The sequence below is a fragment of the Podarcis bocagei genome (assembly GCF_964188305.1).
Source record: "Podarcis bocagei genome assembly, chromosome: 14".
Taxonomy (NCBI): domain Eukaryota; kingdom Metazoa; phylum Chordata; class Lepidosauria; order Squamata; family Lacertidae; genus Podarcis; species Podarcis bocagei.
Window position 1 is genome coordinate 47,161,542 of NC_138139.1, and position 24,880 is coordinate 47,186,421.

The 24,880-nt window shown below is 48.7% G+C and overlaps 2 protein-coding genes across 5 annotated transcripts in view; one reads left to right on the forward strand and one right to left on the reverse strand.

The window, feature by feature from the left end:
- The window catches only part of MYH11 (myosin heavy chain 11), an 88,614-nt gene extending 85,263 nt beyond the window's left edge, over positions 1-3,351 (forward strand). For both annotated transcript variants that reach the window (XM_081169358.1, XM_081169359.1), the window contains one exon: positions 2,610-3,351. In XM_081169358.1, coding sequence (XP_081025484.1) covers positions 2,610-2,754 — 145 coding nt within the window. In that variant the 3' untranslated portion in view covers positions 2,755-3,351. The remainder of the gene's footprint in view (positions 1-2,609) is intronic.
- A 698-nt stretch (positions 3,352-4,049) lies between these two features.
- NDE1 (nudE neurodevelopment protein 1) lies at positions 4,050-24,037 on the reverse strand. 3 transcript variants are annotated; one of them, XM_081169665.1, is made up of 9 exons: positions 23,861-24,036; positions 18,049-18,159; positions 16,180-16,333; positions 13,062-13,210; positions 12,661-12,797; positions 10,688-10,864; positions 9,072-9,163; positions 7,794-7,921; positions 4,050-4,805 (listed from the first exon to the last, which is right to left on the reverse strand). In XM_081169665.1, the coding sequence occupies exons 1-9, from the start codon at positions 24,019-24,021 to the stop codon at positions 4,763-4,765; spliced, it is 1,152 nt and encodes a 383-aa protein (XP_081025791.1). In that variant the 5' UTR covers positions 24,022-24,036; the 3' UTR covers positions 4,050-4,762. The 3 variants fall into 3 exon arrangements, with proteins under 3 accessions (XP_081025791.1, XP_081025792.1, XP_081025793.1); XM_081169666.1 differs by lacking the exon at positions 23,861-24,036 and adding an exon at positions 20,353-20,555; XM_081169667.1 differs by lacking the exon at positions 4,050-4,805 and adding an exon at positions 4,812-5,066 and having other exon boundaries at positions 23,861-24,037.
- Between the last annotated feature and the right edge of the window lie 843 nt (positions 24,038-24,880).

Genomic DNA, 24,880 nt, shown 5'->3' on the forward strand with positions numbered 1-24,880 from the left:
CTCCTTTGCACCTGTCTCTTCACATGACCCTCACATGACTTCATATGACGTGGGATGGGTAGGGGTGGCTTGGAGAGGCCCAAACTAGGATTCCTAATCAGGCTAATTAGGCCTGTGGACCAGAGGCTCCCGACTGCAGTTCCGGCAGAGCATGAACAGAGTGTTTTTTTTAAAAAAACAAAAACCAATAAATGACTTGGAAATAACCCTTCCTGCAAACAGATGTTGAGTGTCTCCTTCAGCTAACTGCTTGGGATACCTTCTCTCTTTCAGAGGGAACCCAGAACCTTCGCAGTGACTGAGCAGGTACCATGCCTTCATCTTTGCAGTCCCCTTGTGTTTTGTAAAAAAAATCAAATCAAATCAAATCCCAGTCCCCCACCCTCTTTTCTTTTTGTCCCGAATAAAACCCATGTGAGATTTCTGCAAACTCTGAAGGCTTGGATATCTAGATGTCAATGTCTTGTAGCAAAAGAGACAAATATTACAGATTTTTGCTTCGTTGCCTCCCTCCCTCCCTTCTTTCGTGAACATCTGCAAATCTGTGCTCCGTTTCACAAAATGCTAAGAGTTTGGCATAGCCTTCCTTCCCAACTTTCTCTTCTCTCGATCGTGTTTAATGCTCGCTGCCTTTGCAAAACCATAAGCACCAGCCCTCTGCCGGTGTGAGCAGAATGGCGCACTGCATTCCAGGCAACAGTCATGTATCACAATGCCTGAGCATACTGCCTCTGGGCTGCTTTTCTGTAGGAACTGCCTGAGAACTGGGGGGTGCAGTACAGTGGTGCCTCGCAAGACAAAAAGAATCCGTTCTGTGATTCTCTTCGTCTCACGCTTTTTTCGTCTTGCGAAGCAAGCCCATTGAAGGATTAGCGGATTAGCGCTATTAGCGGCTTTTAGCGGCTTATCTGCTGATCGGATCAGCTGATAAGTGGCTTAGCGGCTTAGAAAAAGGGGGGGGAGGGGGAAAAACCAGCAGGAACTCGCAAGACATTGTCGTCTTGCGAAGCAAGCCCATAGGAAATTCGTTTTGCGAAGCACCTCCAAAACGGAAAACTCTTTCGTCTAGCGAGTTTTCCGTCTTGCGAGGCATTCGTCTTGCGGGGCACCACTGTACTGTTAACTGACCGCCGTGTGCATTCACTTGGCACCAAAACAAAATGCACTGTCCTGCCTTGAAGGCTAGAAACTCACCGCTGAGTTGTGTGTTGTGTGTCATCTGCACCCTTTCTGCACGGAAAACGGCGAAGCACTGAGCTAGGGATATGCACACCCCCAACCACAGCCAGGGACCGTCTTAGCAGTATTGAGCTGCTCAATGTTGGAACTTGCTCAGGTGTCCTGAGCTCCTTCTGCTGCCAATCATTGACGGAAAGCCCGGGAAAACCACTTGCATTCTGTAATATTTGTAGGTTCTCTTTTTGCAAGGAAACCAATCGTGCTTTGCTTAGCTGTTGCCACACAGATTCTGGTCCCCGTCCTCTTCCTCTTCCCAATAGGCACAGGGGTGTGGACATAACCATTCATTCGCACCCATCCCACCCTCCCTGTATATATTGTAAGGCTGGGACAAAATGTAACTGACATGCTCATGGCATTTGAAAACTTGCTCCAACCTAAGAACAGGCTATGTAACATTTGGGGTTCTGTAGGGTGTTTTTTTTTTTTTGCAGTGGGGGGAGGTTGACAAAGGGGTGACTCAGTGGAGGTTTTAAAGAATGAGGAATATCTGGGAGAAAGCAGATAAAAGAGCAGTGCTAGAACAGTGTGGGTCATCGAAATTAAACTGGCTTGCGGTAGATTCACAAAATGCATAATGGATTTATGGAACTGTCTGCTGCAAGATGGCATAATTGGAGGGGGGGTCCCTTCCAACCCCCTGCAATGCTGGAATCTTAACTAAAGCTTCCGTGACAAATGGCCGTCCAACCACTGCTTAAAAACCCCCAAATGATGTTGGGGGGCAGCTTTGTTTCGAAGCTGAGAAAGGATAGAAAAAAAATTCTGGAGTCAGAGGTGGTCTGCCATCAGAAAAGGAAGGTATAGTTTTGCCTTCAGCCCCCACCGCACCCCATTCTCAGCTTCGCCTAGTCCTCTGGCATCATCACTCCAAGCAGAAAGTTGATTGTCCTCATGGTCTTTTATAACAACCTGAATCACTTGTAGCTGCACCCCACCCCTCTATGTCAGAATAAAAGTTGAGCACGTAGCCCCACACCTGATCCAAGAACGATGCTTTTTAATCCTGTTCGCAGCCAACCAACTAACCCTCCACCCCCCCACCAGGGAGCAGACTGACCTAGTGGGTAGAGCTGCTTTGCAAACTATAGCCTGCTAAAAGCAGGGGTTGCCAACTTTTGGGTGCATTTGCAAACCGGGGGAAACACACCATCACAGACTGCTGCTTTCAAGCATCATTACGGGGGGCGGGGAGAGGGAGGGCAATCTTCCAGACATCTTGTTCGCGCACGGGCACCAGGTTGGCAACCCCTGGCTTATACCTTCAACCTTTCCCTGCTTCTAAGGGCCAGGGGTAGTGGAAAAGTTCCAACGAACTGCTAGATTCCCATTTCTTCCTCCCTTCTTTTTTCGCATTCCTTTAACCGCAGGCGCGGAAACGAGCCGTCCTCCTTCGCCCCCTCGCGCCGATCTGGGGGTGGCGGCGGCCGTCGTGTGATCGAAAACGCCGATGGGTCGGAAGATGAAGCGGACGCCCGGGATGGGGATTTCAACGGAACAAAAGCCAGTGAATAATAATGATTTTTTTAAAAAATTGTTTTAAAATACACGCTTGCTGATTTTAACTCTGCACCAAAAAAACAAACGGGGGGTATAAAAGAGGGGTAATTGTAGCACTGTATGCTGCTTTATTGAACCCAAAGACATACTGACACCTCCCTCGAGGCCTTGATGAGAGCACAGCTGCCTTTTACTCCAATGTACACACCAACCCTCCTAGCTGTTGCAGAATTGCTGTTCTTTTGCCCGCTGCCGGGCATCATTCCAGAGTGAATGTACTTCACCGAGGGACTAACGCAACAGGGCGGGGCGACCAAAAACACCCCCTTTTATTATAGAACAACAGCAAGGCAAAAATCTGTTGGGCCTCTGGCCTCTTCCCTAATCTCGCTACCTGTCCCTTTCTTCTCCTTGGTAAAGTTTCAGGTACTGTTCCCCCCACCCAGATTGCGCACCCCCACTCTTCTAACTCCCTCCACCCAGTTCACAAGATCAAAGTGCCTTTCTTCATCACTTTTTTTTGGGGGGGGAGACGAAGAGTACTAAATCAACTGTTATTGTTCTAGATGGATTTTGTGCTTAAATACACACTAATAAAGGTTTATAAAATCACTGGGGCTGCTCTCGAGTTGTGTCGGCCTGATATGAGCAGAGGGAAAGGTACTAGGCTTAAGCAGAGTTCCCCAGCTTTAGGCAGGAAACTTTTATGCTGTCTGCAAAGAGGACGAGAGAATTGCTCTGTTTTAAAACAGCCACAGGAAACCTCATGGGGCAAGCGTGCTCCCAGTATGGATCCCAATTCTGACTGGTGTTTCTCGGGTGAGCTTCTGACAGCGCAGTGTTGCCAACTGAACACTAAACTGTAAAATGTGTACTCCACCTCCTTCAAAAGAACAAAAATAACTGTTTCCCAAATTAAGTTTCCGGAAGATTTAAGAGGCTCTAACTGGTGGTGGAATGCCATAGCAGGGGAGGGCTGGGAACACACAGGGGGCAAAATGAAAAGGAACAATAAGTTGTTAAATTTTTACCCCTCCAATGGCATAAAACACCAGCCAGTCCCCATCACCCAAAGGACTTTCCGACATGTTTTAAATTCTGCAGTCAACAATATTGCATATTTCAAGGGTAGAATCTGAGATTTCTCTCCACAGCCCCAAAACCCAAGGCTCCCGAAAAGATGTGGGTTGCACATCTGTCAATGAGTTCAGTTAGTGGACCAAAGACTAATGGGAAATTTTAACCCAACCATGTCGGTCCCCCCCCCCCCAGATTCCATGCAATGCTTCTTTACAAACACAACCGAGACCTTGAATTCCAAAACTTTATAAACAACGATGCAACATCAATGGATGAGATTTCAAATTCTTAAGCACGTTTCCCCCCTAAAAATGCAGGACCTCTTATTTCCTCTTCCAAATGTGCAGCTGGCTTTAAGGGCTGTGTGCGGGTGTTTTTTTAAAAAATACCACCGTCCCCAACCACCGCTGGCAAAGTAAGAGGTGGTGTGACTTTGCTCCAATTGCAGGAAGCACTTAACAAAAGGCGTTTGACGAGCTGAGATGGCTCGGCTGTCAAACCAAGCTTAAAATCCTCTAGTCAAGGAAAATGGTTCCTGGTGGGGTTCTCCCAGCTAAGCACAGCCTCACATTACTTCAGGACCAAGTATGGGCAGACAAAAAAGAATGGAAACATCTTGCCCCCTTCAGAAATCTTCTCCTAAGCAGCCGTTTTCCTTCACCAGCTGGATTTGTTATTAAGATTTATGGCCCAGCAACGCTGCGTTCCGCTGGAAGATTGGCTCTGATGCAACACAGATACCATCCATCATCTAGCAGAAGACACAGCTTTATGTGCTAGCTTGAAGGAGTTCAGTTCATCTTTCCATCGGTGCAATGGGACGTGGCTCCATCCAACGTTCTGGGCCTTACAGTTCCTGGTGTCATTCATCCCAGCCAGCGCCTCAACGCAGGTCTTTGTGATGGATCTTCCAAGCAAGTCTTCTGTGTGTGGATCTCCTGCATCACAGAAACCGCCAGGCTTGTGGGGTGGGGACGAGCCCCAGTCTGGTGGAACAAGATGCAGTTAATGGTCTCTGGGTACAACTGCATTTCTACAAGTCTCCTATCTCAAGTGAGTGGCCAAAAGCGATTGTTAGTATTCCCATTAAACACAGGAAAAGAAACCAAAGTTTCCACCACACAGGAGGGCGGCACTCTGGGCTGGCGGTTCCTCAGAGAAGCACCTGAACTACTCCTTGCGGAGGAAGGCCCATTGGCCTTGCAAGATTTGATGGCCATGTCCCTAAATCCAGCCTCTTAACCATCCTGTTGAAACAGGGGTGGGGTGGAGGGAAGGGAAAGGCATGAAGCATACAAATGCAAGAGGGGTTATGACTTATGGCAGCCGGGAAAAACACAGAAAGGAAGCACCAGAATTTGTGAAGGGTAGGAGGAAATATTAGGTTCCAACAGCCAAGCTGGTAGTCCTCATTGTTTTGATGGCAATAGCAACTGATCAAGCAGGAATGAGTTTTAGCCTTGCTTCACAAACACACACAATACTAAAGCAGCCCAGCAACCCTTCCCAGCCTGTGGACCTCCAGATATTGTGGACTTCCAACTCCCAGAAACGGCAGCCCGCGTGGTCAGTGGTCAGCGATGATGGGAAGTGTCGTCCACCAAATATCTGGAGGGGGACAGAGCCTGGGAAAGGCTCAGCTTCATCGGAGGTCCCATCTAATCTAGCACCCCATTTCCAACCGCCACCAGGCAGAACCTGAAGGAAAGACCCCCCACCTCTGCTGTGTGTGCCAACAGGTTTGCTCTTTTGCAGATAGACTGTACCCCAACATGGAGGCTCTAATTAGCTAATATTAAATGTCCAATATTAAATGTTGGAATTGGCCAGGTCAGGGGTCCCCACCAACCCTTTTAGGTCTATGGGCACATTTGGATTTTTGGGCGAGTGCTGTGGGCTGTCTCGGATCACTTTCCTCTCTCCTTTCCCCAAGAATCAGAAAGAGAGAAAAATATGCACACAAACTCGGCTTCCCCAAGGAATCTGGGGAAAAGTTGAATCTGGGAGAAGCAAGCTGAACCTTGACAAGGATATAGAGCTGAAAAAGGAAGTGGGAAAGAGCGTCCTTCTTCGATCTCCCTCCTTCGGCTCTATGTCCTTTCCAAGGCAGAAAAGGGGTCCTCACAAGCTTGCCACCCCATGGCCAAAGGGGCCCCAAATGTGTTAGGGGTACCAGGAGAAGACCTCAAAGGCGTCGTTGCACCCACAGGTGCCATCCGACCCCCTTGCCTAGGTAAAGGTAAAGGGACCCCTGACCATTAGGTCCAGTCATGGCCGACTCTGGGGTTGCGGCGCTCATCTCGCTTTATTAGCCGAGGGAGCCGGTGTACAGCTTCCGGGTCATGTGGCCAGCATGACTCAGCCGCTTCTGGCGAACCAGAGCAGCGCACGGAAACGCCATTTACCTTCCCGCCGGAGCGGTACCTACTTATCTACTTGCACTGGCCTGCTTTCAAACTGCTAGGTTGGCAGGAGCAGGGACCGAGCAACGGGAGCTCACCCCGTTGCGGGGATTCGAACCGCTGACCTTCTGATTGGCAAGTCCTAGGCTCTGTGGTTTAACCCACAGCGCCACCAAGTATTCAGGCAAGTAGATGTGTTGGAGATTTCAGCCAAACTGGAGAGGAAGCTTGGGCAATTTAGGTTAGGTAATGCGCCAAAACATTTAAAAACGGGCCCAGCCCAGTTACATAACACTGCCTTCTCTTCTGCTGACATGAGCAAGTGAGCAAAACAAGCAACTCTCGGCCTGTATCACCTGGATGGACACCCTTTGCTGGACAGATCCAGGCCCAAGGCTTGCACCGGGAAGAGTGAAAATTATGCAAAGGCAAGCAAGCAAGTTTAAAGCTTTTTGGTTTACCACTTCCAAATTCCAGCTGCAGATAAGGAGAGTCAACCTGTCCCAGAATCCTCCGCATGGTATATTCCCCTCCCCACCTGAGCCGAGGGGGCCACAGCTATAAACCGCAGCTCATCCAAAAGCAAGTTAAAATACTAAACTATTGCTGGCTAAAGCTCAAAATACCAGATAACCCACACCCCTCTGTAGAGGTAATTCCAGGAATAAGCTGCCACGGCAAACACACCTCCAAGGTGCAAATTTATCTCAGCAGCTACCACGGCACTTCCACAGCTGCTTCTTCTTCTTCTTCTTCTTCTTCTTCTTATTATTATTATTATTATTAAATTCTGTATTCTGTACCCCATACCCGTAAATCTCAGGGCAGTTCACAACATAAAACGACAATATACAAAAGACAAAATATAGAATAAAAGATAGAATTAATTCCCAGTTCCACAACACATTTAAAAGGGCTTTCGATAGCCTATGTGCAGACTGGCTGAAAACACAGCCTTCCCTTTTCTCTTTCCCCTGCGTGAGCACCAGTGTGGTTGCCATGTACTGGGAGAACTGGGAGACCAGGGCGTCCCTGCCTGCAACCTGACTAGTCCCTAATGGGTGCCAGCCTCCACTCGTGAACACAATAGATGCTCTGCTAAACCCTAGGAACTTAAAAAGAGCCTGTTGGATCCCACCCATCCAGCCTAGGCAAGCAGGATTTGAACGCAGGAGCTCTCTCCTGTTCCTGTGGCTTCTAGCGACTGATATTCAGGAGCACTTCTGCCTCCAGCAACAGAGGTACACTATAGTCTCTGTGCCCAGTAGTAACTGACAGCCTTCCCACCGCTAATCTGCCTAATCCTCTTTTCAAGCCATTTAGGTTGACGGCCCTTGTGGCCTCCTGTGGCAGGGAGTTCCACAGCTAAACTCCACGCTGCACAGAGGACTTCCTTCTGCCTGTCTTGAACCTCCCACGGTCTTCCCCTCCCAGCTTATCGAGCTCTCAGCCGTTTCCCTGCAACCTCGACCCCACAACCGGACAAATCACGTTGACCATCTCTCTCGAACCCGCCACCCCCTGTCAAGCCCTGGCTTAAGACTCTCCAAAGACGTGAAAGCAAACACTCACCCCGGGGGTCCGTAGGGGCCACTCAGCCGCCTATCATGTACCATGTGGACCTGGGGGGGCGCGGGGCTTCGGTACGGAGCCCGGTCGTACACCAAGTTCTGACATGAAGCCAGCTTGGATTCCAGAGCCTAGAAGAAAAGGCAAAGTTGGTTTCAGTTTGGAAGCCCAAGGAAAGAGAGAGGGGGAGGCAGAGAGCATATCCGTTATCTGGCATGGACCAGGTCAGGTAGGGAAACAGGTCTGAATGGCTCACAAGCAAATCCGTTTTCACAGAACTGCAGACTTGGAAGGGACTCTAAGCATCATCGACTCCAAACCCTGACAATGTCTTTTGCCCAATGTGGGGCTCAAACCCTCGACCCTTGACTGAGCTATCCGAGAACACTGGAGGTTTTTTTTGGGGGGGGGGACATGGAAGGTGAGTACATTGGAATCTCATACCGGGGGAAGGGATCTGCCAGCTTTCGCCCCACAAAACAGACCCGTGGCGGTCCCAGCAACATTCTCATTTTTTAAGGTGACCAAGAAACTACAACTAATCCAGAATGCGGCAGCTAGACTGGTGACTTTGGGCGGCCGCCAAGACCATATAACACCGGTCTTGAAAGACCTACACTGGCTCCCAGTACGTTTCCAAGCACCATTCAAAGTGTTGGTGCTGACCTTTAAAGCCCTAAACAGCCTCGGCCCAGTATACCTGAAGGAGCGTCTCCACCCCCATCGTTCAGCCCGGACACTGAGATCCAGCGCCGAGGGCCTTCTGGTGGTTCCCTCATTGCGAGAAGTGAGGTTACAGGGAACCAGGCAGAGGGCCTTCTTGGTAGTGGCACCTGCCCTGTGGAATGCCCTCCTACCAGATGTCAAAGAGAAGAACAACTACCAGACTTTTAGAAGACATCTGAAGGCAGCCCTGTTCAGGGAAGCTTTTAATGTTTAGGTTATTTTAATATTCTGTTGGGAGCTGCCCAGAGTGGCTGGGGAAACCCAGCCAGATGGGCGGGGTATAAATAAATTATTATTATTATTAAAAAGGGGAAAAAAAGAGCTGTTGATTCAAATCTAGTTGCTGACCAGGGCTTATAGAGGGCAAGGAAGAAAAAGAAGTGTGCTACCTTGATCTCCCTGGAGGGGATAAAAGGTGGGGTATAATTCCAAAAAATAATTACACAGTGATCTTGGAAGGGCCGGGTTGATTTCTTAAAATGTCCTTCATCCTACAACTTTCACTAGGCCCTGTATTCCAAACGGGGCCAGGGCAAACGGGCCCCAAGTACTCACCCCAACTTTCCGGAGGAGATCTCCCACAATGTTTAGCACGGATATTCGGGCAGCTGGTGTAAGCGGAGTTGCGCTGTAGCTGTCCTCAAGACCTTTAGGAAAGGAGATCTTCATTTACACAAATAGTACAAGTAGCGCCAGGCAGAAATTCCACACCCTTGGAACGTAAGCTGACTCAGCAAGTGACAAGCCCTCAACGTTACACCCTTGTGCAAATTAATTGAAACATAGCAATCCTGCACTCAAAACAAACATGGAAAGTCAGTTGATCATTATTGTGTTGGAAGCCTGCAGCCAACAGAAGGAATGATGCGCTCGCCACAATATATTGAGGTTCTACGAAAGAGAGTTATTCCAGAGCTGGAAAAGAGGTATCCTGATGGTACTGAGATATTGCAGCAGGACCTAGCCCCCTGTCACACATCGAAAGTGGTGAAGAAATTCGTGACAGAGCAGCAAATACAGGTACTTGATTGGCTAGGGATTCCCCCGGACGTAAATCCCGTTGAGAATTTGTGGGCTATATGCAAAAGTCGCCTCTGTGCTCTAGACTGTACGACTATGGAGAAGCTCATTCAGGCGCTGATTCAAGTGTGGTACAGTGGTACCTCGGGTTAAGTACTTAATTCATTTCGGAGGTCTGAACCTGAAACTGTTCTTAACCTGAAGCACCACTTTAGCTAATGGGGGCCTCCTGCTGCCGCAGCAAGATTTCTGTTCTCATCCTGAAGCAAAGTTCTTAACCTGAAGCACTATTTCTGGGTTAGCAGAGTCTGTAACCTGAAGCGTATGTAATCCGAGGTACCACTGTACAGGGATCTGAAAATCAACAGTGACTGTTCGAAACTAGTAGACTTGATGCCAAACTGTGTTCAAATGCTGCTTAAAAACAGCGGAGGTCATATCCGTTACTAATATATGTATACATGAGTTTTGTATGTGTATATGTGAGTTTTGTACAATAAAATACATTGTTTGTTTCAATTAATTTGCACAAGGGTGTGCAGGTATAGGTTTTCAAGTGTAAGAAGGCTCAGAAGCCATTCTCCTCTTGCTGACAGCTAACACACCAAGAATCCTCTTTTCAGAAGACGTGAAAGCACCATTGGACCCCCAACAGAATCTGGAGGGCCACAACATCCTTATCCCCGACTTAGAAGGAGTTGAAGGAACGGATCCAGGTGAAATCTTACTTCCTTTCCACTCCCCAATCTGCATTGTTTCTTCAGCAACCGTTTACACACCCTGGCCTAATTCCCAGCCTTATTACAGTTGCACCTTGAATCTCAAACTCCTTGGGCTCCCAAAAAAATCGGAAGCTGAATGTCCTGCTCGGCTTCAGGTTGGCTCCTGCAGCCAATCGGAAGCCGAGCTTTGGTTTCCGAACGTTTTGGAAGTCGAACGGACTTCCAGAATGGATTCCGTTCGACTTCCAAGGTACGACTGTAGAGTTAATTGGGCCACATTAAAGTATACTGAAACGTACTGTGCAGCTGCTGCTTCAAGTGCCCACAAGGGGGAGCTGTTGCACAACTTGGCCCTCATATTAGATGGCTAAAAAGGGAGTTTTGTCTTAAAACTGGGTATATAAATTAAATAATGATAACAAAACATACCTCTTCTGGGTGTTCCTGGGGTGCTCATTCCAGTGCTAAGCCCCCGATGGCCTACAGGGGTGGAAGGCACAGAGGACGTGGCCTGGACGGCTGTGTCCATCCGATCTACTTCCACAGAATCTTCTACAGAGGCCCGTGGTTTCTCCTTCTGCTGCACAGCCAGCTCTTGGCGTAAGTCTGGAAGGGAAGAGGAGAGGGGCATGATGGACAGCGATAGCCGCTGTTCTCTTCCCATTCGTTTGGCACAGTTAGGTTAAAAAAGGGGGACACCCCTAACTCACAAATCTGATGGTTGCACCTGAAGGCTTTCCTCTCTTGTAGAATCATAGAATCATAGAGTTGGAAGAGACCACAAGGGCCATCGAGTCCAACCCCCTGCCAAGCAGGAAACACCATCAGAGCACTCCTGACATATGGTTGTCAAGCCTCTGCTTAAAGACCTCCAAAGTAGGAGACTCCACCACACTCCTTGGCAGCAAATTCCACTGTCGAACAGCTCTTACTGTCAGGAAGTTCTTCCTAATCTTTAGGTGGAATCTTCTTTCTTGTAGTTTGGATCCATTGCTCCGTATCCGCTTCTCTGGAGCAGCAGAAAACAACCTTTCTCCCTCCTCTATGTGACATCCTTTTATATATTTGAACATGGCTATCATATCACCCCTTAACCTCCTCTTCTCCAGGCTAAACATGCCCAGCTCCCTTAGCCGTTCCTCATAAGGCATCGTTTCCAGGCCTTTGACCATTTTGGTTGCCCTCCTCTGGACACGTTCCAGTTTGTCAGTGTCCTTCTTGAATTGTGGTGCCCAGAACTGGACACAGTACTCCAGGTGAGGTCTGACCAGAGCAGAATACAGTGGCACTATTACTTCCCTTGATCTAGATGCTATACTCCTATTGATGCAGCCTAGAATTGCATTGGCTTTTTTAGCTGCTGCGTTGTAAGGGGGGAAATGAACAGCAACGGCAGTTCTTTTTGAAGGATCCATCCCTTTAGGGTGGAAAGGGGTCCCCTAGGAGCCTCTTCACTCCCAAGCGCAAAGGAGAGCAAGCAAAGGGTTCGAGTGTCGGACTAGGACCTGGGTTCGAATCCCCGCTCAGCTGCGCAGGTCGCCGTGTGGCCTTGGGCCGCCAGTGTCTCTCAGCCTAACCTGCCTCACAGGGTTGTTGCGATGATGAAACAGGGATTGGGGGGGGTAGGGGAGACCCACGGCCGCCCCCTTGTGCTACTAGGCAGCACGAAAAGGTGGGATAAAAATGGAAGTGCAGGCAGAGAGTCTGCTTTGCAGGCAGCAGGTTCAACTCCCAGCAGGGCTGGGAAGAGACTCTCTGCCTGGAACCCGGGAGAGAGGGTTGCGAGTCAGTGCAGGCAACCCTGAGCTGGACAGACCAATGGTGCGACTCGGGAGAAAGCGGTTTGCGATGAATTTTTTTTGCCTTAAGCCAAGGAGAGGGTTGGGGGAAACTTATCCTAAGGACCATTGTAAACAGTTAAAATTGTTAGTAGGGTTGGAATATCACTTGTAGCTTAAGGGTGAATATTACAGTGGTACCTCGGGTTAAGTACTTAATTCGTTCCGGAGGTCTGTTCTTAACCTGAAACTATTCTTAACCTGAAGCACCACTTTAGCTAATGGGGCCTCCTGTTGCTGCCGCGCTGCCAGAGCACGATTTCTGTTCTCATCCTGAAGCAAAGTTCTTAACCCCAGGTACTATTTCTGGGTTAGTGGAGTCTGTGACCTGAAGCATCTGTAACCTGAGGTACCACTGTATTATAAAAGATGCAGGAGGAAATGATTAACAGTTAGGACCCACAAAGCAGAGGAGGGAACATCAGGAGATTCCTTGGAATCTAGTTTTTATGTTGTATGTTGGATATGTGATTGCAAAACTTCAATCTGAAAAACCAAATAAATTTCATTTAAAAAGAAAAGGAAAAAAAGAGGAGGCGAACGACCACCCAGCCCTTTCCTAACCTCTGGCTTCATCTTTTAGCCGCTGCACCGATTCCAAGAGATTTTCCTTCTCGTCCAGCTCGCTCTCCAGGAAGGCGTTGCGTTCAATGGCCTGGTTCATGCGCTGCTCAAAGTCTTCCAGAGACATTATTGTGGCTCTGCAGAAAAGGAGAAATACGGTGCTAGAACGGGCAAACTCAGCAATCTAATAAAGGAACCGAGGTCAGGGCTGAGTAGACTTGGGCTCAAATTCCAATCCGGCAAGCTGCCAGCTTTTGCTTTGAATCACCTCGCACCCGGCCCCCAGAAAGTCCCCGACAAGGGAATGCGGCCCCCGGGCTAAGAAAGGTCCTGTCCAAACCCTGGGGGGGGGCTGGGCTTTGCCCTCCACCACAAGGGAACAACCCCCTTTGGGTCAGTACCTCTTTGCTCTTTCCAGGTCATCGTTGGCTTGCTCCAGCTCCCGGATGTATTTCTGCAGGTGGTCTTTGACAGCCCTGGTCTGGGCGAGCTCTTCTTCCAGGGTGGAGATCTGCTGGTAGCCCTGGGAGTGCTGGGTCGTGATCTTCTCCTAATTGCAGAATCACAGAGTTGGCACAGTTGGGAGGGGTCCGAGGGTCATCTAGCCCAACCCCCTTTCGATGCAGGAATCTCAACGCCTGGGTCCCCCTTCCAATCTGAAACCACGCCAGATCCTGCTTAGCTTTAGCAAATGTAAGAGCACTGCGGGAACCTGGGCTCCAGCGCGGCCCTTGCTAGCTCCCAGAAAGTCCTCTGCAAGAAAATGCAGAGGGAATTTCATAGACAGATAGACGGACAGATAGTTTTTTATTGTATTTTCTGTTTTACAATTGAAAGTACAGTCATACCTCATGTTACGTTTGCTTCATGTAACGTTTTTTCAGGTTGAGTCCCGCGGCAACCCGGAAGTACCAGAAAGGGTTAATTCTGGGTTTTGCCACTCGCACAAACGCCAAATCACGCCGCGCACCTGCGCAGATACGGCGCTTCAGGTTGTGGCCTTTTCATGTTGCAAACAGGCCTCCGGAATGGATCCCGTTCGCAACCAGAGGTACCACTGTACTCCTTTATACATCAATGACTTCCCTTCTTATTTTGCATTTCATAAATCCCTGCATACCCTTTCCCCTCGGTTTAAGAACAGTCCTGTTTACGAACGATTCGGTTTACGAACTCTGCAAAACCTGATGTAGTGTCTTTGTTTGCGTACTTTACCTCGGTCTAAAAACGGAATCCGAACGGGGGAAGGGCACCGGTGGCGGGAGGCCTCATTAGGGAAAGCGCGCCTTGCTTTAAGAACGGTTCCGGTTTAAGAACGGACTTCCGGAGCGGATTAAGTTCATAAACCGAGGTACCACTGTATTTTACAAAACTGAACCATTTGGTGTTCCATTATTACATCCACCAAAACTTATTTACACTATTTAAGTTATCTTAATGTTGACAACATTTTCAACCCATTGTGCTTTTTAGATTGAGCCAAATGCAACACCTTTTGCAATACCTGTAGGAAATGGAAGGTAATGAGCAACAGGCAAATTAATTTTATCGCCAAAAAGGAATTTACAGTTTCTTCCAAGTCAAAAACCCCAAAACCCTCAGCCTCACATAAACACAGAAAACAACAAAGTGGGGAAGGCTCTCTGTTTTGAGCCCGACTGATGCAGTTTATGGAGGGCTGGCTCGGCCCTGCCCAACAGCGAGTCCCTACGTGATGACATGGGGATTTCTGCAGGAAAATTGCTCCTTTGCCCCATACTCCTCTTGCTGCAAACTCTGCGGTCAGTCCTGAGAAACGCACACACTTGGGTGGCCTGGCAAGCTCTCGGGTGGCTACGCAGATTCTGGCTGGCGTCCTCAGAGCCCGTTGCTGGAGAAGGCCGACCCTTGAACATGGGATTCGCACCCGGCACCTGGCCTGCTCTGCCACCACCCAGCTGGAACCGGCCACCAGCTGGTTGGAACGTCAATAGCCCCTCTGTCCTTTCCCTTCCTGGGCGATGATGCTGTTCTTTGGCTCAGATGGATGAATGAGCCAATTGTCAGCAGTGTTTTGCCTCCTGCGGAAAAGCATTTCTGCCAAAAGGCCTTGGGGCAAGGCGGGGATAAACCACATCCATTCAGCCCCACCCCACCCTGGGCTTTCGTCTATTTATTGCATTCCTGACCCACTGTTTTTCTCTGAGGAGTTCAAGGAGATGTGCAGGATTTACCCAAAGAGCAACCCTGTGCGGTATGTCAGGCTGAGAGGCAGCAACTGGCCTGAGGCTAAGAGAAAATTTGAACCCTGGTCTCTCCTGGGTCCTAGTCCAACACTCTAACCCCTACGCTGTAATGTCTGTCTCTTATTATAGCAGGTCGGCCCCAAAGCAGGAGGGTCAGGGACCTGGCAGGACCAAACTCACACTCCGAACCCCACACAGAGCTCAGCCCCCCTAAAAAATATCTGCATTCACTAAAGGTAAAGGGACCCCTGACCATTAGGTCCAGTCGTGGCCGACTCTGGGGTTGCAACGCTCATCTCTCTCTATAGGCCGAGGGAGCCAGCGTACAGCTTCCAGGTCATGTGGCCAGCATGACTAAGCCACTTCTGGCAAACCAGAGCAGCGCACGGAAACGCCTTTTACCTTCCCGCTGGAGTGGTACCTATTTATCTACTTGCACATTAACGTGCTTTCGAACTGCTAGGTTGGCAGGAGCAGGGGCTGAGCAATGGGAGCTCACTCCGTGGCGGGGATTCGAACCACCGACCTTCTGATCGGCAAGTCCTAGGCTCTGTGGTTTAACCCACAGCGCCACCCGCGTCCCTTTGCAGGTTCATAGACTCATGGAAATCTAGAGTTGAAAGGGACCCTGAGGACTATCACTTCCTGCAATGCAGGAATATGCAGCTGCCCCGTGTAGGGATCAATACGATACGATCATCTTTATTGTCATTGTCCCATACAGAACAACGAAATTGGAAAAATCTACATCAGACATTCAAAAACCAACAAGCCTGCTATCCCAGCTATCCCAGCCTGGTTAACCCCCTAGAAACTCTGATACCCCATAATTAAATACAATATACTCCCATAGAGACTACCTTACACTGCGTTTAAAACCAAAATCGCATTTGGATAGAAACTGTTTCTCAGGCGGCTAGTCCTAGTCTTTATAACCCTGTACTTTCTTCCAGAAGGCAGAAGCTGAAAGAGATCATTTCCGGGGTGCGCACTATCCTGCGCTATCTCTGCAGCTTTCTTATGGCACCTGGAAGCGTAGATTTGATCCAAGGAAGGGTCGAACCTGCAACCTTGGCACTATCAGCATCATGCTCTAACCAACTGAGCTAACATAACTCAAGACTGAAGGTCTGGCTAAATCAGCATCATGCTCCCCACTAGAGAACGAAATCTGACGCCACACGGACGTCCGTAGGAAGGCAGGAATCCATACACACACACACACCCTCGTTGTTTCTGGCCCCCCGAAAACCGGTACGCAGTGGTATAACTGCTGCTAAGCCCGGAGGCTCACCTTGACCAACTCGATCTCCATCCTCAGCCTGCTGTTTTCCGAGAGGAGGTCTTTGTTCCGCGACTCCACCTGCTGCAGCTGCGCCTCAAGTTCGGCCTCATACTCGCGGCTCCCTTCCTGAAACTCGCGAAGCTCCTCCTGGGCGTTCTCTGCGCTGGAGGGGGCGACAAAGCCAGGCTCAGAGTCAGCACCCTCCTCGCCGCTACAAATCCCGCAAAGCCACTTCCGCCCTGCAGAGGAGGTGGGATTGCGGGCTTCACGGCCCCGCCACGCGCGCGACGGCTGGAACCCAGCCAACACGCGATTGGGGGGATTCCCGGTCGCGTCACCTCCTGGCCAGCCAATCGGCTGGCTCTGGGGGTGTGGCCTGCCCTATTTAAACCAGGACATGGCCAGGGATTTCCCTCTTTCCCACCTGCCATCTGTTCCTGCTTTTCCCACCCTCCCGCCCTATAAGGTTTTCATTCCTTGACCTTGCTATGGACCTTGGCTGGTTGCCATTGAGGGGCCTGGTAGGAATTTTCCCACTTGGCAAATTGGCACCAGCCACTTGGTTTTCGCCTACCTCGTAGCAAATCGTCACAACTTTCTGGGTATTGGCATTTCTGGGTATTAGGTATTGGTATTGTTTTGTAGATGGAAGAGAGGAGGAAGCACCATCACCTGCCCCACATATTGAAGGGTAGTCCGATAAAGGATTTGGGGGGGGCGTGGCCCTGTCTGAAGCCTAGGGAGGTGAGGGCCTAAGGCAAGCCCCCTATCAGTGATCCCGGGAGAGTTCCTAGTTGATGTGCATCAGCAGGACTCCCCCTACTGGTGGTTAACCCTTCCTGGACTTCCAGCAGACGGGCTGAAGCCGGATATACCGTATTTTTCGCTCTATAACACGCACCCGACCATAACACACACGTAGTTTTTAGAGGAGGAAAATCCGTAGGCATGCCACCCGTAGGCATTCCCTCCATAACACGCACAGACATTTCCCCTTACTTTTTAGGAGGAAAAAAGTGAGTGTTATGGTGCAAAAAATACGGTAGTTGGTTAGGACCAGTGCCTAAGCCAATACCGCTCATCACCGGTAACCAATAATGTTGTGGCCTGTTTTAGCCCATTAACCTTAATTGTGTCATGTGTCTTTATTTCCACGGGGGGGGGGGGGCGCAAGAACTTGCTAATTTCAAATTTAAAGGGTTCACTTCCCCTCTGGGTTCCTGACATACAGGCAAGCCAAGTTCAGTTTGGTTCCAGCCACTGGCCTGGAAAAGAGGGATTGATCGCTAACCATTCCAGGAACTGTAGCACTATGAGGAGAAAGAGGGTTTCTCCTAACAACTCTTTGCACCCTCAAGCAAACTACAGTTCCCAAAATTCTACACGGGAAGCCATGACTGCTTAAAGCGGCATAATACAGTGGTGCCCCGCAAGACGAATGCCTCGCAAGACGAAAAACCCGCTAGACGAAAGGGTTTTCCGATTTTCGATGCGCTTCGCAAGACGAATTTCCCTGTGGGCTTGCTTCGCAAGACGAAAACGCCTTGCGATTTTTTTCGCTCCCCCCCATTTCTAAGCCGCTAATAGCCCTTTAGCCGCTAAGCCTTTAATAGCCGCTAAACCGCTAATCGGGTTGCTTCGCAAGACGAAAAAACCACTAGACGAAGAGACTCGCGGAACGGATTCTTTTCGTCTTGCGTCTTGTAAATGTATAATGCAGTTGGGGCCTAAGCTGCTGCGGTCAGGGAATCAGGTGATAATCAGGAAACTGGTCCCTGCCCTGAGGGGCTTACAATTTCAGCAATGGCACAGAAGTGAGCATTTTGGGGCTGCAAAGCCCCCCACCTTGCCCTTTAGAAGGACATCTAAATGCTTTACCACTGCTTGTATTTCGCAGCCAGCTCCTTCCAGTGGTTCCTTTCTTCTTCCACTGAGCCAAACTGTTTCCTTTCAGCGTCGTTCATCGTAGAGGCTCTCAAGCATCGTTTCCTACAAAGGGGGGGGGGTGCAGGGGTAGAAGACAGGAATGAGAATTTTTGCCCCTGCCCAAAGACTTTTCTATAGCTGACCGAATCTTCATGCAATGCCCAGTTGCCGGCATAAACGAAAGATACTGGGCCTGGGGATTATCTAATGCTTATTTCCCCTAAATTGATTTCTGAATTTTGAATTTTATTCTTATTCATGTTTTTATAATGTATTTTATGCTGCTTTTACAATTAAATGTTTTAAATTTGTTGTTAAATTTGCTGAGCCCAGTTTTTGAACCGGGAAGGGCGGGGTATAAATAAAAAGTTATAATAATAATAATTATTATTATTACAGTGGTACCTCTGGTTACGTACTTAATTCGTTCCGGAGATCCGTTCTTAACCAGAAACTGTTCTTAACCTGAAGCACCACTTTAGCTAATGGGGCCTCCCGCTGCCGCCACGCCGCTGGAGCACGATTTCTCTTCTCATCCTGAAGCAAAGTTCTTTACCCGAGGTAATATTTCTGGGTTAGCGGAGTCTGTAACCTGAAGGGTATGTAACCTGAAGCGTTTGTAATCCGAGGCACTACTGTAGTATTATTATTATTATTATTTTATTTATTTATTTATGCATGTAGATAATCATTGCAGAGCTTTACGCAGCAATCCCAAAAGGAGCAAGACCTACAGAACTGAATGAGACTTCTTGGGGGAGAGCCGTAGCTCAGGGGCAAAGAATCTGCCTTGCACGCCAAAGCCCCCAGGTTCAAATCCCCGACATCTCAAAGTTGGGCTGGGAGAGACTTCGGTCTGACACCAATCTGATGGACCAATGATCTGCCTCTATATAAAGCAGCTTCCTCTGTTGCTATAAAATCACAGAAGAGTAGCACTGGAAGGGACCTCTGAGGGTCATCCAGTCCAACCCCTGCAAGGCAGGAATCTTTTGCCCAACTTGGGGCTTGAACCCACGACCCTGAGATTAAGAGTCACATGCTCTACCGACTGAGCTACCCCTGTATAGCTATGTTATTTCCGAATAAACTTCAGAGTGGAGAAAAAAAGCCACTAAACTAAATTCATTTTTGGCCATTTAACTTGCCATGGTTCTCAACCTGTGGGTCCCCAGATGTTGTTGGACTACAACTCCCATCATCCCTGAGCTCTGGCCTTGCTAGCTAGGGGTGATGGGAGTTGTAGTTCAACAACATCTGGGGACCCACAGGTTGAGAAAGGCTGAAGGGATTTATGGATGCATGTATGTTTTTTCTGTTGTTAATATTTTGTTATTTTTGTTAATTCATTGTGTGTGTTTCTTAAGTAAGAAAACTAATAAAAAGCACACGCACACACTCTCTCTCTCTCTCTCTCTCTCTCATTCACTTTTGGCCATTTAACCTTATGTATATAGTCATTTTATTTATTAAATTTATATCCTGAGGATCGCAGCATAAAAAAGCAGAACACATACCACAATAACAAAGAGAGTAACAATATGCCCCCCCCCCGCCCAAAGTCGCTGCCTTGCAAGATTAAAGGACGTCTTGGATATTTCTAAAAATAAAACTCCCCCCCCCAACAACACTTAAAATAAACACCATAGGTTAAAAATAGAAAGCAAGAACATGTGGCTGCCACAGACACGCAGAAGGACCACGGAGAGCGTGCGAAGGGCCCAACTCAACCAACGCCAACCCAGCAGTGCTGGCAAGAATCTTCCAAAGGAGACCCATGGATTCTCCCAAATCCAATTACGAGTTCCCTTTGCAATTTAGTTGACAGAGGCTTGGCTCTCTCCAACTGTGCTAATCCAGGCGGCAGCAGCAGCTTACAGTCTGCACATTAAGGCCCTGCTGCAAATCCCCACTCAGCCTGGACCACCTCGCAGGGTTGTTGCAAAGGTAATGGGGCACAGCAGTGGCGAAAACCCCTGGTGGGAACAGGACAATTCTTTACAAATGCATTTATTTTGTAAATTTATACTCCACCTGCTTTAAGTGTACAGTGGTACCTTGGTTCTCAAACTTAATCCGTTCCGGAAGTCTGTTCCAAAACCAAGGCACACTTTCCCATAGAAAGTAATGCAAACTGGGTTAATCCGTTCCAGACTTTTCAAAACAAGCGGAAGTGTGGCACTCAAATTGGAAGCGTAACACTCGAAATAGAGAATGTTTGGCTTCCGAAAATAGTTCACAAACTGGAACACTTACTTCTGGGTTTGCAGTGTTTGGGTTCCAAGTTGTTTGACTACCAAGGCGTTTGAGAACCAAGCTACCTCTGTATGGTACGAATGTGACAAAATGTTCCAAACAAAAATGGCAATCGACCCACAACAAACACCAAGTAACTTCTGCTATTGGCACCAACGTAAAAAGACTCAGACGCAGACGGATCCAGGAGGCAGACGGCCAGGAGGACCTTCCTTCCTTTAAGTAGAACAGCTGGTCATAAACATTACAAAACAAAGCCTGAGTCACAGAGGAACTGGAAGTTTTGGTGGGTGGAGACCGCAAGTCAGTAGGTGCAGGGAGAGAAAAAACGTCAGCTTGCTTTCTACATCCCACTAAGCAACTCTGGACTTCTCCAAACCAACTTCCTCTCCCAAACAATTACTTTTTAAATATTTGCTGAGCGCTTTTCAAAAGCGCCCTACACAACAGGGACGTTTAGGATTGGAGCCAATGCTAGCCCTACTCGCTGTAGACCCATTGCAGCTAATGAACATAATCAACTTAGGCTCATTAAATTCCATGGGTCCGGTACGAGTCGTAGTTTGGGGAAAATGTTTGGCGACAGACATCATCGGAACAGCAAATCCCACCCCAACATTTTTAAAAGTCCGTTATTTGTTTCTACCTGTATATTCCTAGTATATTTCCCAAGCCAATAGTTTCAAGTTACAAGAAAGAAGATTCTGACTAAACATCAGGAAGGACTTTCTGGCAGCAAGAGCTGTTCGACAGTGGAACGGCCTCCCCCGGGAGGTTGCGAACTCTCCTTTCTTGGAGGTTTTTAAGCAGAGGCTGGATGGCTGTCTGCCATGGATGCTTTAATGGAGATTCCTGTATTGCAGGGGGTTGGACTGGAGGACCCCATGAGTCCCCTCCAAATAATAATAATAATAATAATAATAATAATAATAATAATAATAATAATAATTTATTTATACCCCGCCCATCTGGCTGGGTTTCCCCAGGCACTCTGGGCGGCTTCCAACCAAATATTAAAAACAATACAGCATCAGACATTAAAAAACTTCCCTAAACAGGGCCACCTTCAACTGTCTTTTAAAAGTAAAATACAGTGGTACCTCGGGTTACAGACGCTTCAGGTTACAGACTCTGCTAACCCAGAAACAGTACCTTGGGTTAAGAACTTTGCTTCAGGATGAGAACAGAAATTGAACGGCGGCAGCAGGAGGCCCCATTAGCTAAAGTGGTACCTCAGGTTAAGAACAGTTTCAGGTTAAGAATGGACCTCCAGAACGAATTAAGTTATTAACCCGAGGTACCACTGTAGTTGGTTATTTCCTTGACATCTGGTGGGAGGGTGTTCCACAGGACGGGTGCCACCACCGAGAAGGCCCTCTGCCTGGTTCCCTGTAACTTGGCTTCTCGCCGTGAGGGAACCGCCAGAAGGCCCTCAGCGCTGGACCTCAGTGTCCGGGTAGAACGATGGAGGTGGAGACGCTCCTTCAGGTATACAGGACCGAGGCCGCTTAGAGCTTTCAAGGTCAGCACCAACACTTTGAATTGTGCTCGGAAACGTCCTGGGAGCCAATGAAGGTCTTTCAGGACCGGTGTTATGTGGTCTCGGTGGCCACTCCCAGTCTAGCTACCGCATTCTGGATTAATTGCAGTTTCCGAGTCACCTTCAAAGGTAGCCCCACGTAGAGCGCATCTACAGTTCTATGAAACCAATTTGCAATTTTACAATGGCGTTAAGAACATAAGAAGAGACTGAATTCTGGATCAGACCAGTGGCCCATCAAGCCAAGCATTCTGTTCTCCCAGTGGAAGCCTGCAAACAGAGCGCAGAATCTATCTCACCTGCTATCCCCCAAAGTGATATTTAGAGGCCTCCAGCAGTGTGGGGGTAGTTTTGCACTGTGAGGGGGTTTGCTTTTTCTTGTAAATCTGCCAGCTTCAATCCCTGTGAGGTGCTTAAAAGGGTAGTCTATAATAATTTCCGTTCAGAAGCCCACCAACAGGTTATAGGGTCCCTTGTTGTCATCCCCCAAAATGTGGCCCACTTTTACTTCAATGCCTCCATATATGCAAAATGGTATCATACCACTTAAAACACTCATGGCTGTACCTCCCCCCAAATAATAATCTTGGCAGCTGCAGTTTGGTATGGATGCCAAGGGTTGTTAGGAGACCCCTGTTCCCTTCCCAAAACTACAACTCCCAGTCCATTCCTCTTCCTAGGAAACTCTTGGAGGGGAACAAGGGTCTCTCAACTTCCAGCACCCATAACAACTACAGCTCCCAGAATCCTTTGGGGGCTGCTTAAAATGGCATGATACTGCTTTAAACATACAGGGCAGACAAGGCCAAAAATCTACTCTGCATTTCATCAGAGGTCGCCCAGCATGCAATATTAAAAGATGCTCTGGGGAGGATATTGTTGACATCTGTGGATGGATGCCTTCGATGTAAAGACTCCCCAGTTATACAGAACTTTTTGCTAGACATAACTGGGGAGGGTTATTTTTTTTTGGTGGGAGGGAAGAGCCCCTATTTTAATTTATGCAGCGATCAAAGCTATTTCTGGGATAGTGATAAAGTATTATTATTATTATTATTATGAGATGCAGGAGGAGAAGAGTAAAGGAAATCATTCAAAGTGAAAATTTTCATCTCACATACAGCAGGTCAATTGCATCCAAACTATGTTCACAAGCAAAACTACACACTTATGGGGAGAGGCAGTGCGCCGATCCTCTCCAAGTGCAAATGACCACAGAGAAAGCTGCTCTACAGCAGTATGGTGTAGTGGTTAGAGCAGTCTTTCTCCACCCGGAGTCCCCAGATATTGTTGAGACTACAACTCCCATCATCCCTGACTGCTGGCTCCTCTCACTAGGTCATGATGGAAACTGTAGTCCCAAAAACCCATCTGGGAATTCAAGGTTGAGAAAGGCTGGGTTAGAGAATGGGACTCCTCAGGGTCCGGACCTTTCTGGGCCATGAAGCTCTCCCAGTGAGTTGTGACCTTGGGGGGGGGGGGCAGCACCTGCCTCTCAGCCTCACCTACCTCGCAGGGCTGTTGTGGGGAACAGATATTGGGGGGGGGGGTCACGTACGCCACCCTTGGGCTTCTTGGAAGCGGGGAAATGGTGAGAAATAAATGCAAAACAATTAAGAATTCATTCCAGCGGGGCGTACAAATGGCAGTGGGGAAAGACCCCCCCCCCGAGGGCGGGGGCAGAGGTGAAAGCGAGGCTTCTTTCTTTTATCTTTAAAGGTCCCCCCCCCAAAAAAAAACCCCAACAACTGGGAGCTCTCAGAGGTTACAAGAGTGGCTCAGAAAGTGGATCCATAGTGAAAGGCGGCAGCGGGGGGGGGGAGAGCTTTGCTGGCTTCCTCTCGGTCTTTAAGGGACCCCCCCCCCCGCGAGGTTTCTGTTCCCCTCTCAACTTCCCTTTTCGCCTGCTCTTTCGGGGGGGAGGTCCAAGCGATTGCGGGCAAAAGCTCCAGCCAGCCCTTGGCTCACCTTGTATTTTCTTTTTTCCCCCACTTAAGCAGAGTCGCGCCGGCAGCAACAGCCTCCGCCCGCCTTCCTGCTCCGGTTCCGCTCCGGATCAAAAAACAAAACAAAAAAACAGGCTGCAAAGTCCTCGCACCGGCTCGCCCCGTTTGCCCGATCCGAAACATTACAACCAGGCTCTGCGCGGACTCCCATTGGCTGCCGGGTCACGCGGCTCCGCCGGGCTCCTCCAATCAGCGCCGGTGGAACGCGGCTCTTGGAACGTTGAAAGTTTTGTGTCTCTTCTCTTCCCTTTTGATTCCTCCCTCCTTCCCTCCCTCTCAATGGAATGTTTTGAATGACGTGTGTGTGGGGGGCGGGACTTGGGAAACGGCCCAGATCATTGAAGAAAAGAGCAGGAGGAATCGGGGCAGTATAATCCGAATTCTGTCCTTCTCCCGCCTTTACTTTTCTCGATCAAAACTGCTGACGTTAGTTGAGCGGTTCTAAAGCGTCGTGTACCCGACAGGACGCGAATGACTTCCAGCCCAGCTTGGCTGCACACACTTCAACACAGTTACACGGGAGTAAGCCTCATTGGCCATAAAGAAGGCTTGTCGCCGAAGAATTGATGCTTTTGAATTCTGGTGCTGGAGGAGACTCTTGAGGGTCACGAAGAGTCGGACACGACTAAACAACAACAACAAGCCTCATTGAACATTGCAGGCCTTAATTCTGAGTAAACGTGTGCAGGACCTCTCCAGCGTTGATTTTAAGCCTTGTTGGATTGAGGGCCGCAGGAATTGGAAGAGACTCGGGCATCATGTAGGCTACACACACATACACACACACACCCCACAACTCACAACGGTATTTTACATAAAAAGAAAAACTCCACATGGATTCAAGAAACCTTACAACAACCGTGCAGGGTAGGCCTCTATTCAGGGTCTGCCCTGTCATTAGGCAGATGGGCTTACTCAGGCAGCTGCTTTTAGGTGTCACAAAATAAAAGCAAATTGTTAGTCATTCAGTTTATTACCACAG

Excerpts from the sequence above, each read along its gene's own strand:
- NDE1 (XM_081169667.1), bottom strand. The coding sequence starts at position 24,021 with ATGTTTCGGATCGGGCAAACGGGGCGAGCCGGTGCGAGGACTTTGCAG. Across the intron at positions 12,798-13,061 it reads GACCTGGAAAGAGCAAAGAG|AGCCACAATAATGTCTCTGG; the intron begins GTACTGACCCAA and ends CCTTTTCTGCAG. Across the intron at positions 5,067-7,793 it reads GGCCCCTACGGACCCCCGGG|GATGGTTAAGAGGCTGGATT; the intron begins GTGAGTGTTTGC and ends CTGTTTCAACAG.